The following is a 13,712-nucleotide window of genomic DNA, read 5'->3' as shown; positions in this document are numbered from 1 at the left end:
TTGGAACCATGCAGGGAAGAACCATGGCTTCCCTCTTATAAGAGGTGCCCTGGGCAGGGTCCCCAGGTTTAAAAACATAAATGTCCGAAAAGAGTAAAGTAATCCATTCCAGTTGCTTTTGATTTATAAGAAGATGGTAGCTTGACTGCTTATTTGTTTTTTTTGTATGACGTTAGTGCTTACCTGAACTGGCTTATTTTTAAAACTTGTAAAATTTGATATCCCTATTCCTAAATTTGTTACTTTTAAATATGTTAAGGAGAAAAGATATGTTGTACCAGTTGATATCATTCCTTTTTTTTCTTTTTTTTTTGGTGGTGGGGAAGGAGTATGCATGCATATACAATATTATTTAATTTGTGCCTCAACAGTTGGGTGGGTGAGTAGAATTTCTAATTCAGGAATCTGAACCAGGTGCTTGGATATACTTGTGATCTTCAGGTTTTGAGATATTCTTTTCTCACGTGGGTACAGTCCTTTTTCATGAGTCTGGATTCCCTGAAGCTTCTATCCACCATCCACCTTCCCTGGCCTTAAATGGCTGAGCAGTCCCAGGAAGGGCATGCTGATGTCGGGAGGAGGTTCAGTCCAGGGCCTTGCACAGCAGCATCAGGTTCTGATTCAGCTAACAGCTAACGATCGCCAGCTGTATTCTAGGCAGGCACTTTCACATTGTTTTTATTAGGTACTAAATTTTCAAAAACTGGAAATATCTTTTAAAAGAGAAAGTCAATTTTGGTTTTCTTTTTTTTTTTTTTTTAAAGATTTTATTTTTTCCTTTTTCTCCCCAAAGCCCCCCGGTACATAGTTGTGTATTCTTCGTTGTGGGTTCCTCTAGTTGTGGCATGTGGGACGCTGCCTCAGCGTGGTCTGATGAGCAGTGCCATGTCCGCGCCCAGGATTCGAACCGACGAAACACTGGGCCACCTGCAGCGGAGCGCGCGAACTTAACCACTCGGCCACGGGGCCAGCCCCTAATTTTGGTTCTCTTTTGTGAGAGTCCTCTATACCTAGAATGCTTTTTTCCTAGGTAAAAATCAGGAGGTTATTCCCCTCACCCTAGCCTCAATTCTGGAAGACACTGATTCTGAAGCACCCCACTTCTGAAAACCACTGTCTTCCCCTCGAGGAGAGGCTGTCTCCACTCTGCCCTGAGAACCCTCCTCAGCCGGCTTCTTCAAGTTGGCTTTTACTCCAAAGGACCACCAGAGCCTTCTGGTCCCTGAGAGCAGGGAGAGCCACTGTCTGGTTCCTCAGGCCTGAGGAGGGTGGGCAGCGGTGCTCTGGGGTCCCTGGTTGGTTGTGCTGCCTGCTTGTTTTCTCGTAGCCAGGACAGGAGATAGCTGGAGAGTAAAGGCATCTGTTTTATTCACTGGGATTTTTCTTCACCAAAGTAATGGTGAGTGGCCCCACAAAAACCTAGGGAGATCCTTGGTGACAAAAGACGTTTTAATACATTCCAAAGGCTAATTAAGTTTTATCACAAAGTTCATGAAGCCATTGCTTAAAGAAAAAAATCCCCTGCATTCCTAGTCAACATCGTCTATTTGTGGAGTTTAAAGCTGGTTATCTTGATCTTAAGCATTCTGTTTCTACAACTATTCTAAGGGAGTACCTAAGAAAAGTTTATTCCCAAACTGGGCTTCTGATTTTGTTTGTTTCCATCTCTGGGGTTGATAATGAAGCCTCATTAAAGAAGTACTTTGTCTTCGTATAGAAATCTGTATATGAAATATCTGTGTGGAAAGTTGGATTCATTGGCTAAATGCAGCAAATTGAATTCCTTAGCCAGTGTGGGAAGCAAAAAGGCAATTAGGAAAGATCCATTTATATTTTAAAATGTGAATGGATGTGGCTGGGCTCCCAGACTGGAAGTAGTAAGAGATGCTGCCATGGGCCTGTGTCACATGCATTTAGTACTGGTTTGGACCATAAGAGTTCAATTTCCTTTGCATTCCTTTTAAGATATGAAGACTGATTAAACAGCGAATCATTCATTCAGCCTCAATACCTACTGCATGCCTCATTCAACAAGTAAAAAAAGGCAGAATGAATTAGGAATATATTCAAAGGAGAAGGGACTTCTATCTTTTCAGCAGGAGAAAAAATAATAGAAACCTAAACCATCATTTGTTTGCTTATGGATTTATGTTTTGTTACATATTCAAATAGATAGTTTTAATAACTCATGTAATCCATGTTTGTTGTAGAAGAATTCGAAATACAGATAAACCAAAAGGAAAATTTTTTTAAATCCTGACTACTCTTCTCCACAAAATATCACTGTTAACTTTTTGATATATATTCCTCAGACTTTTTTTTTCTGTGTGTGTGTGTGTGGGTATATATATATATATATATACATACATACACATACACATATATATATACATGCATGGGTAGGCATTTGTTGATTTTTTAAAACAAAAGTAAAATCCATGGCTAGCTGTCCAAATCCAGCCAGCTGCCACCAAAAAGCCAAGGGAGTGGTGGTACTGTATGGGAGGGGGAGGGGGGATAGCTTTGCACTTGAACTGTGGTTTGTGTGTGTCTGTGCAAGCATGTTAAGCATTTTTCTGTCTTGTGTTCATTCACAGCTGTGATTAGTGCCCATCCCATCCATTCCCTCGATAACCCTCACCATCATTTCCACTCCAGCAGCCTCGCTTCTCCAGCTCGCAGTCATCTCTACCACCCGGGCAGCCCATGGCCCATTGGCACATCCATGTCCCTTTCAGACAGGGCCAATTCCACAGGTGAGAGATGAGGATCGAGCCCCATATGGAAAGCATTCTTAAAGAGTTGGCAAGCTGAAATGGGGAAGGACTTGCCCTGCTTAGAAGGATTTGGAATTTTTCTCAGTGTTGTTATTTATCATAACATTTCTGTTACTGACTCAAATTTGTTTCTGTAAAATTTACCCCATTTTTCTCCCAAAGTTTGAAGTGCTCAGTGTAAGGTGACCTTTTAGTAAAACCACAGTAGTTCTAATCACATAACCACATCTTGTTCCATCAACTTACATCTTAATTCAGTCATATTTTCACTTTGTTTATTTTTTTAATCCTCCAATTTGAAAGGAAAACACATTCTGGGGGATTTTCAGACCCTAGAGGTAGCCTTTGCCCTACAGTCACACTAATGTTGGGCGGCCATAAGGTACTTCTTATGCTGGTCTCACATACATGCTTCTGCCATGGACCAAAGTAAAAGCAACATCCAGAGGCAGCAGGGCCAGTGGCCATGTTGAGTTTGTACATGTTGTAAACCTCAGGTTGTCTAGTGGATTGTTGAAATTAAAAAGGGCCGCACAGGCATAGATCATCTCTAAAAAAGAGCTAGGAAATCAGCCTAACAATCTGTATTGTATTTAAAGAAATACATTGCCAGATAAACATATCCCTATTTGGAAATCTTAAGAAACAACATTATCAAAACAGTTTTAAGGAGGAAATAGTGAAGGTGAGGGAACAGTAAATGGAACAAAATACTATTGTTCCTCATTAATTGAAAATTAATTACCATCCTCTCGGTTTTAAGGTGCAAATCTAATAAGTTCTCATATATACTACATACTCTTTTTCCATCATTTGAAACCTGTCTGTTAATAGTTATGATTTTACTAGTAGAACTAAGTTTTGGTGCTTCTGGGAAATAAGGGAATTTCAAGTGAATTCCATTTTAAAAGAACCTCAGAACTTGATGCTAGAAGTTTGGGTTGCCAGTAATATCCCCTTCTCCTTTAAGTTTTGATCAATTATAAACATACCTAAAACATCAAATGACGATCAAAGCTGTATTAAGGGATGCCTGGTAACTCCCAAAGTTGTTTACTCCCAAACCTTTATTTGGTTTGGAGAATGCTGCTTGAACTCATGTCTAAAATTGGCCTTCCTACCATCTCCCTCCAAATCCAGGCTGAGGGTCCTGCCTTTAGGGAAAGACTGTCTCCAGAAGGCCATGTGGAGCACCAGTGTACCTCACAAACAGTCTCACATAGAACAGGGACGAGAAAGCAGCTGTCCAGACCTGCTTGCAGAAAGCAGTTTTTGTGTCCTGCCCCTGTTTCTCCCCCCCACCTTTTTTTTTTAAAGATTGGCACCTGAGCTAACATCTGTTACCAATCTTTTTTTTTTTCTTCTCCCCAAAGCCCCCCAGTACATAGTTGTATATTTTAGTTGTGAGTGCCTCGCGTTGTGCTATGTGGGACGCCGCCACAGCATGGCCTGATGAGCGGTGCCATGTCCGCCCCCAGGATCCAAACTGGCAAAACCCCACACCGCCAAAGCGAAGTGCGCAAACTTAACCACTCGGCCGCAGGGCTGACCCCGTGTTTCTCCATTTTTAGGGCAGAAGAATCTCCCCCACTAGGATGCGGGCCTGTCTGAGTGCGTGGCAGGCTCTTCCCAATCAGATCAGCCGCCTTCCCCTTCCTCCTGGGCTAGCAGGCATCTGAGAGTTGACAAGAAGCATGGCAGCTCCCACCCAGCCTTCATCCACATGGTCTGGTGTTGGTGAAAGTTCCCTTATGTATGGACTAGGCAGAAAGTGGAGCAAGGGAAAAGTAACGATTTGCATTACTGAAGGGTTCCTTGCTTTAATGACCAGAGCGATAGAAGAAGGTAAAACCTAGTGATAGAGTCACTGAAGATGGATTTGAAATGTAGAGCAAGTGTCTAGAATTGATCAAAGTCATCTTACTATTATATTTCCTGTGTTTCTTGAGCTCAGGGTTGCCACAAGCCCTGTCCAAGTGGGCTAGGCATGGCAGTCCTTTCTCTAAGAGCATTTACTGTGTCTCCACCACTTGATGTAGGAAGAGCACTTCCACTTGTCCAAGCCCCTTGGCCAATGTGAACTTAGTGTGTCTTAACTCCAAGAGGTAAATCAGTCAGGAAGGAGGCCCCTCAACTAAAGTAGGAATTTTAGTTACAGCATTGTTTTCCTTGTGGGCCAGTTATGTTGCACAATTTCAGGGCACACCCTTCACAGAAAACAAGGTGTGCCTGGTGCCCCCTGGAGTTGTACAGGGTGGCCCTAGTCCGTGCCAGCAGGCCAGAGTTCTTACTCATGTAGGCAACTCTGTTTTCCTTTTTCACATTTCTTTGGCCCTCGGAAGCTTATACATCAGATTAAGGCAATTGAGGTAGCCCAGGAGGCCTGTGTGCCTGGAGCTGACCTACTGTGTGCCAGTGCAGGCTAATGTGGTCCAGGCTAGAGCCTGCTTTCTCTCCCCTACTCCCTGCTGCCCTCCATGACCAGCTTTCACCTGGCCAGGGTCACTCAGAATGGGACCAGCAGCTCCCCAGCTGTGGTGACGGCAGGCTTGAGGAAGTGTAAGAAGTGAGGCCCTCAGTGCACCCCTTGAGAGGGTGAGAAGTGAGCTAGGTCTGGTTGGGTTATCACAGCCAGGCTTTTGACACTTGGTAGGGTGGGTGAATCCCTCATCCCTGGGACCCAAGACCTTTAAGCCCAGAGGTAGCACTCATGACCGGCATGGCCTATCTCCTGAGAGCCCAAGGGAGCAGATTTATTCCTACCTCAGCAACAAAGTCAGGGAAATAGGTTGGATTTCTGCAGGTTGCTCATGTATCACTACTTAAAAGGGCTTATTTTCCTTTTTAAGGTTGAGGCCTCTAGGAGTCAGGGGAGGCCCTCCTTCAGGCTACCTGGGGCAGCCTGTTGCCCTGAGCTGGTGTCCCATAGGCCCCTTCTCAGGGTGGGGATAGTGGTCTGCACCAGCTTACACTGTTGGAAAAGTCTTCCTCATGTGGTCTCCCTGGTCCTTGGTGCTGCTTCTGCCCCTGCGGGGTCTGGGGTGGGTGGTATGGGCGTGGAAGGGCAGTCTAGAGTGTGGTGGTTCGGAACATGGGCTTAGGAGTCAAGGGCAGGGATTCAGGTTCCTGCTGTACTCATTCTGAGTCCTGGGCCAGTGCTTAACCTCCCAGTGTCTCCAAGTGACCTTGAGGACTGAGAGGGCTGATGAAGGCAGAGCACTTAGCACAGGGCTGCTCAGGGTGAGCACTCAGTAATTCACAAAGAGAAGACCCTCACTACTTATTCAAGCCCTGTGTTCAGCACTCTTCACACATCTTCTCAGTTAATCCTCAGTGAATTATGTGTTACTCTCCCTGTTTTATAGGTGAAGAAACAGAGAGATTCGGTGATGGCCAAGTTCATGAGCTAGTTTGCCAAGATTCAAGTCCTGGTCTCTCTGACTTGAGAGCTATTGCTTTTCCTACCCCACCATGCTGCTTCCAGAACAACTCAGACCTCTTTTCACATATTTTGAGATTATCATGTTCTTCCTGAGTCTTCCCCTTCTTCAGGGTGATCTGCCCCACTTCTTTCTCTGGACCCAAACCCCCTTTCTATAGCATGATCCTAAAGCTGTTTGCAGCCCCCTGGACTGTTGGGTTGTCCAGCTGTCCCTTGAGCTGTGGGGCTGTTGCTCTGGTGAGGCCATGCACAGTCCCCAGAGGGCACGCAGGGCCTGTGGCATTGCCTCTGCTGCAGTAATCACCAGGCGTCATGCGCAGAGCTGGTACTTGTCAGGTACCCAGCCAGCCTTGGTGACTAGACATAGTATCTGAAAGGCCAGTCTCTAAGATTGTCAATCAATGAGTGAAGTTTTTAATTTTCTTTTATACTTATTTATTTCTTAATAGACAGTAGTCTCAGAAACCTTTATATGTGCTCCGTCGTAAGTACCAAGGAGAACTTTGTCTGTAAAATTGTAACCACTTAGCTGTAAAAAGTACAGCTAAAAAAAGTTGAAAGTGATAGGTGAAAAATTTAGGTGAAAAAATTCCAGCAGCTGATGGACAAAATTGTTTGGGACTCTTTTAGATTAGTCCATTCTTACTTAGCCTTGGCAGTGGTGCTAACCCATGTTCCCTTGGACTAGCACTGATCCTGAGTGCTTATTGAGCTGGTTTAGGGGCCCTTAGAAGTTGCCAGAGCCCTGGGATGTGCGTCTGTTTCATGGTGAAAGAAATGCTAACGTTTAGACTTTCCTGCTGTAGAATCCATTCGAAATACCCCCAGCACTGACACCATGCCTGCCTCCTCGTCTCAAACGTGCTGTACTGATCACCAGGATCCTGAAGGTGCTACCAGCTCTTCTTACTTGGCCAGTTCCCAAGAAGAAGACTCAGGCCAGAGTCTTCCTACGGCTCACGTTCGCCCTTCCCACCCCTTGAAGAGCTTCGCCGTGCCGGCAATCCCACCCCCAGGTCCTCCCACCTATGATCCCACGTTGCCAAGCACACCATTACTGTCCCAGCAAGGTGAGTGAGGACAGTGGCACCACTGGAGGGACCCTTTGGCTCTGGCTTATGGCAGAAGTCACCTCTTCTTTGAAAAGTAACAAAGCAAATATTCTCCAAGCTTATCCCAGCAATTTAGAGTAGCAGGGTGTCATTGTCCCTCTCAGGGAGTATATGAGCTTCCCTCCCTCGGGAATGCGTATGAACCAGAGAAGAATTTGGTGGGGAGTGAGGGCTGACTTGTTGAATTGTGTTGGGTGCAGAACCCTTGGTGGTCAAATCCAGTGGACAACAGATCTAGTCTGCCCAGCCTCCCAGAGCCTCACTCCGTAGGATTCCTACAAGCTAGAGGAGGGTCAGGGAGGCCAAGACTTGGAAACAAAGAGGAACCTTAGGACGAGAAAATGAACCGTGCGGAAGGGAAGTCAGTTCCCTGAGTTCACACGGCTCAGTAAGAGTCCCTGACCTCAAAGGCATGTCCTTTTTCCCTGCTCTTCCTTACTATTATCTGTTAGGATGGTTTGTTTCAGCATAAGTCAGTGGTTTTCAAGCTTTTTGGTCTCAGGACCCCCTTATCCTCCTAAAAGCTATTGAGGCCATGAAAAAGCTTTTCCTCAATGGGTTATGCCTATCCATATTTACTGTGTTAGAAATTAAAACAGAAATTTTTAAACTATTTTATTAGTCCATTTAAAAATGCCAATAAATATATCATGTTAAGATAAATAGCATATTTTTATGAAAAATAACTTTTTCAAAATATATAGCGAAAAGAGTGGCATTATGTTAGATTTTTGCAAATCTCTTTCGTGTCTGGCTTAGTAGAAGACAGCTGGATTCTCATACCTGCTTCTCCACTCAGTCTATTGCAATATATTGTTTTGGTTGAATTATAAGAAGAAAATCTGGCCTTACAGATATGTAGTTGTAAAGGGAAGAGTATTTTTATAACCTTTTCGGTTACCTATGGATATTATTTTTTGATACTGCAACAAAACTCAACAAGTTGTAGTTTCTTGTTTCTTTTTTCTTTTTTTTGAGGAAGATTAGCCCTGAGCTAATATCTGCCACCAATCCTCCTCTTTTTGCTGAGGAAGACTGGCCCTGAGCTAACAGCCGTGCCCATTTTCCTCTACTTTATCTGTGGGACGGCTACCACAGCATGGCTTGCCGAGCGGTGCATAGGTCCGCACCTGGGATCCGAACCAGCAAACCCCAGGACGCCGAAGTGTAACGTATGCACTTAACCACTGCACCACTGGGCTGGCCCCAACAAGTTGTAGTTTCTTATAGGTTTGTTTGTAATATGGAATCAGAAACCATATCCATGAACTATTCATGCTCTGTTCCATTAAAAGCCATCTGTCTTGTACTTTGAATGCATAGCGAACATCACACATTGGTCATTTGGAAAATATTGGTTCACTAAGTTATACAGATCCTCCACATGTTGATACATTTCACTGTAGGATATCTACAAATGCATTCGTTAATATCACCACAGTCTGTAAGTATTGGGAAGCTTCTCAAGCTTGGCAGAGCCAAGTTTTTTTAAATTCTAGTTTTCACTTGAACCTTAAGTTTTATCTTTGGTAATAAATACTGTCCATTGCTTTCCTTGAAGTGTCTGGCTTACTTCATTCACTTTCTGGAAAATGTCTGCCAAATACTCAAGTCTGATTAACCAGTTTGTCTATCTTTCTTTGAACCAGCATTGGTGTTCCATGATAAAAGTGACAGTTTGGCTCACAGCCACATTATCACAAATGCCTTTATTTAAGACAGCCATCATACTTTGGTATACAGCAGAAGTATTTTATGCATACTTTCCATTTTATCACATAGACTATTTAAAAGATGTGTAATCAGGTCGAGATTTAATAAAATAATTTTTACTACTTCATTAAGGATGATCTTTTTTTTTTTTTTGAGGAAGATTAGCCCTGAGCTAACTACTGCCACTCTTCTTTTTGCTGAGGAAGACTGGCCCTGAACTAACAGCTGTGCCCATCTTCCTCTGCTTTGTATGTGGGACACCTACCACAGCCTGGCTTTTGCCAAGTGGTGCCATGTCCGCACCTGGGATCCGAACCGGTGAACCCCGGGCCGCCGAGAAGTAGAACGTGCGAACTTACTGCTGGACCACCAGGCCGGCCCTCATTAAGGATGATCTTAAGTTAAACTGGCTTTTTTAAAAACTGTGGTGTCAGTGAATGACTTTACGGTTTGGTGCCACTGCCTTAATTTAGGCTAAGGCTCCAGCAGTTTTACCCACTGTTGCTTTTTACCGTCAGTGCAAAGGCAGAAAATGCCTTGGTATTATTACGAAGAGTTTGACCTCCCAGACATCCTGCAAGGGGTCCATGAACCACCACACTTTGAGAACCACTGGACTGGGAGGTTAGTTTTCTAAAACCAAATGGAGTCTTTTCTCTGGCCTGTTAGATGCCCCACTTTCTCCCTCTTCATTTTGTTCAGAGCAGTGCCTTTTCAGAACAGGATCTCTGCACTGGGTCTGGGTGCATCCCTCACCCAGCAGCAGCGTTTGGACCTGAGGTGCCTTCATGAGGTCTGGGGGGAGCAGGCTCGGGCCCACACCTGATGGTGCCCTTTTCCCCTCAGCTCTCAACCATCACCTCCACTCGGTGAAGACAGCCTCCATCGGGACGTTAGGAAGGAGCCGGCCTCCTATGCCAGTGGTGGTGCCCAGTGCCCCTGACGTGCAGGAGACCACAAGAATGCTGGAAGACTCTGAGAGTGTAAGTTCACGGGGCCATCAGCCCAGCCAGGATGTCTAGGTGCATGTCCCACAGCCCGAGAGAGTGCTGATCACACTGATAGTCTGTGCTGGCCCAGAAGGGTGAAGCAGGTCACTCATTCATTCAGCAGACATGCACTGAGCCTCTCCTCTGAGCCAGGAACTGTGCTGAGGACGTGATCTGCTTTCTCCATTCCTACGCTGGTGTATCTTGGATTAGCTTGTTACATTAGCTAGAGAATTTTTATCCCCCAGCCACCCGCCTGCCTTCCTTTTAGTTCTCTCCTGTCTGTCTGGTCTTGTCTTGGTTTGAACCATCTGTGTGTTCTTTCACCCCTCGGTTCTGCTTCATGAGCTCTTCTGAGCTGGATGCTAGAGGAGAAGGTGCTTGAGTGGTTGCTCTCAAAATAAAAGACAGTGGGTTCTCTGCTTGATCTTCCACTCTCATATGCCAGTAAATGTGTCTGCCTCTGCATCTCCAGGTACAGGGGCTCTAAGAGGAGAGCTTGGGGCCCGGAAATCCAGGGGACACACCACCTGTGTTGACTGTGACGGAGACCCAGCAGGGGCAGGCCGCAGGGCCTCTGCCTGTGAGGACATTTGACCCTGGCAGTATGTGTTGGGGGAAAGGCATTTTGCAGTGTACAGAAATGAGTGATTACTGGCCTGGGATCTTAGTGACTTGGGCACATCCTGCAATCTCTGACTCTCCTGGGCCAGCCGGGGTTTTGGTAGTCCAGTCTTTTGGGGCAGGTTTACCACTGACCACTTGACACTCTGACTTCTCTCTCTGGGCTGTCCTTCTGGACGGCTCCTCGGCATGCCCAGTCACAGTGTTCTCTTTTCCACAGAGCTATGAACCAGATGAGCTGACCAAAGAGATGGCCCACCTGGAAGGACTAATGAAGGACCTAAACGCCATCACAACAGCATGACGACCTTCGCCAGGACATGACTCCAGACCTGAGTCTAGACGTCTTGGGACTTAGCCTTGAAAAGAAGGAGTTGTACAGAGTACGAGAGGACAGCACTTGAGAACACAGAGTGAGCAAGCAGACCAGCCAGCCCCCAACGTGGTCTGGCTCCAGGCCTGACCACCTGCCTTCTCCTGGTCAGCCTGGAAGAAGCGTGTGTCAAAGCAGCTTCCCTTTGCCTGCTAAAACCCTGCAGGACTGGGCACCATGGGCCAAAATCATGTGTCCAGGGAAGAGGCAAGAAGTGCAACCTACATTTCACTTTGTGATCAGGCTGTGTCTTCGTGCTGCAACTGCGTCGCCTTTATGGAGTGTAGACATTGGCATTTATGTATGATTTTGTTTGTGTCCTATTTTATTTTACCTTCAAAAGAAAAACGCTATCAAAAACCAAGGAAGTCCGTGGTGTTCCCACAAGTGGTTGATATTTGACTGCTTGTTTGAATTATATATGGAAAGTCATTGACAGTGTGGGTTGTTCCAAGGGTTGGCTTGTTTTTTGTTTTTGTTCTTATTTTTTAATTCTGAGTCATTGCATCCTCTACCAGCTGTTAATCCATCACTTTGAGGGGGGAGGAAATGTTGCATTGCTGTTTGTAAGCTTTTTTATTATTTTTTTATTATAATTATTAAAGGCCTGACTTTCTCCTCTCATCACTGTGAGATTACAGATCTATTTGAATGAAATGTAACATTGGAAAGACTTGTTTGTTGCTTTCTGTGCAGTTTCAGTATGGGGGTGGGGGAGGGCTGGGGGGTTGGGAATGGGAAGTGGAAGGGCTGCTGAGGTCCTGTGAATGTTTCAGTCATTGTACTTTCTTCCAGAAGCCTGCAGAGAATGGAAGCGTCTTCCTTATTGTCCGTTCCCGGCATGTCTGTCTCTATTGTCACTAAGTTGCAACTGGAGTTTCATTTGGATCTAGTTAAAAATTTTTCTGTGCATAGGTGGGTTCGAGGATTTAGCTGCCTGATGTCTTGATCATGTCCTGATAAGAATGACCACACCGAGGAGCCAGGAGCTGTGTTGCCAGTTGCAGGAGTGATGCAGGACAGGGAGCCTGACCCCGATCCTGGGAAATCCAAGAAAAGGATGGAGACTTTCCTGCTGTTTCATTGTTCCCATTGGGGAAGCTGGAAGTTAAGGAAGGACCTTTGTTTCCACATAGGACTCCCTGCTTCTCTCTAGGTCCTGTCTTCAGCCAGGCCATCTCTGACTTTCATGTTCCAGAGCCCTTAGGAAAAGCACTAGCAAGACTGAGGCTGGCAGAGGCTGCAGCCCCCAGGAGGCTCCCCCTTCTTTCTGAACATTCTTCTTTGAGTAGCAGGGGACAGGGACAGAGGAGGCAGCTGGCCCCTCCTCCCTGCCAGCAGCCCAGCTCAGCCCCTGATTAGAACAGGGGGACGGATGGGGGCAGGAGGTCTCTGAGGTATGCTGAGAGGCCCCGCCACACACACAAGCCTTTGCATATAGTTCTTGTGTTCTTACAAAGGTAAGGAGCTGAGGTGGGCTTTTTTAATATTAAGAAAATGTTATGAAAAGAGACAGGACTGACCCTCAGGCATCTTCCCTGCTCCCCATCACATCCCCAGAAGAGAGTGTGGAAGGCAGTGCAGAAGGCAAATCGGGCTTTGGTTCACAGCCAACAGGAGGTCAGCTGCGGAGACCCCGGTTGGGGGGCCCTAAGCACTGCCCCGGCCCCACAGGCACCTCGCTTGCCTTTATGTGTTGGTTCCCCCTTTTTAGGTCTTATCACACATTTGCTTTTCTAGAAGATGAGCTCTTTATATTTATTACTTTGGAGGCAATGAAAAGTGCAATGCTGGAACTCCTGCTGCCGTGCTAGCTGCTCACAGGATAGTGCCAGGCAGGATTCTCGAAAACCAGTGCACTTACACTGATCCTGACGAGGGCACGCGGTGCGCTCTGGACGCCAGGAGGCCGAGATTCCCCAGCCTGGCTTACCTTTTGCCCAAAGAAACACACTTGGTATTCAGGGCATTCCCTCCCATGAACCCTGACGCGTCTGTTACCTCAGGGCCTTGGTACCTGGACACTGCCACAGAACTGGGGCGGGGGGAGGACCTATTTTTAAATAAAATAACTGTTCAGAGTTGGGATTTTTTTAAATTAAGAAAAAGGAAAGCTATTCTGTATTGCACCTTTTCACAGTTGAATACATTTTCTTACATTTGCCTGTGACTTTTGAAGTTAAACCATTGTGTCTCGTAATGTCTAGTTGAGCTGCTGCTTGGCAGCTGCCTTCAGGAGGATGTGGAACGAACGTGTCTGCTGCCTTGTTGCCTGCTGGAGGGGGCCTGGAGGACTGCTGGGGACTAGTCTGTACACACTTGTTTGGCCTTTTCTGTAGTCGATGCTGTAAACTCTATGGCTTTTTAAAAAACAATTTCATGTTTTTATTTAGTATTGGAAATCCAATACACTTTTTTTAATCCAATCAAACGCTGGCCTGATGGAAGAGTTATTTTCCTTTTTCCTTGAGAAAGCAGAACTTTGGGGTGCCCTGTTTCGCGGCTTGAAGTTGACTTCACCGTTGCCCTCACAACCGTAAAGGCAGGGGTTCTCATGGGCCCTGGGGAGGGGTGGCAGGTGAGCCAGGAGGCCGCAGGCTGTGGTCGGGTTGTCCACCAGCCAGAAAGATGAGTCCTGTCTTGTCCTCACCCACCACTGCTGCCCTTCAGGGACTGAGCAGC

At 46.0% G+C, this 13,712-nt stretch overlaps 1 protein-coding gene across 23 annotated transcripts in view; it reads left to right on the top strand.

Annotated features, from left to right (window-relative positions):
- The window catches only part of NEO1 (neogenin 1), a 247,657-nt gene extending 234,196 nt beyond the window's left edge, over positions 1-13,461 (top strand). For 12 of the 23 annotated variants that reach the window (XM_070233713.1, XM_070233755.1, XM_070233728.1 and 9 more), the window contains 4 exons: positions 2,598-2,756; positions 7,026-7,289; positions 9,891-10,027; positions 10,878-13,461. In XM_070233713.1, coding sequence (XP_070089814.1) covers positions 2,598-2,756; positions 7,026-7,289; positions 9,891-10,027; positions 10,878-10,961 — 644 coding nt within the window. In that variant the 3' untranslated portion in view covers positions 10,962-13,461. Of the gene's footprint in view, positions 1-1,327; positions 1,566-2,597; positions 2,757-7,025; positions 7,290-9,890; positions 10,028-10,877 lie in introns of those variants that run through there. The other 11 variants (XM_070233792.1, XM_070233767.1, XM_070233782.1 and 8 more) reach the window with 3 other exon arrangements.
- Positions 13,462-13,712: the final 251 nt, after the last annotated feature.

The sequence above is a fragment of the Equus caballus genome, chromosome 1 (genome assembly GCF_041296265.1).
Source record: "Equus caballus isolate H_3958 breed thoroughbred chromosome 1, TB-T2T, whole genome shotgun sequence".
Lineage (NCBI taxonomy): Eukaryota > Metazoa > Chordata > Mammalia > Perissodactyla > Equidae > Equus > Equus caballus.
The sequence above is the reverse complement of the archived record's forward strand: the minus strand, read 5'-3'. Positions and strand labels throughout refer to the sequence as shown.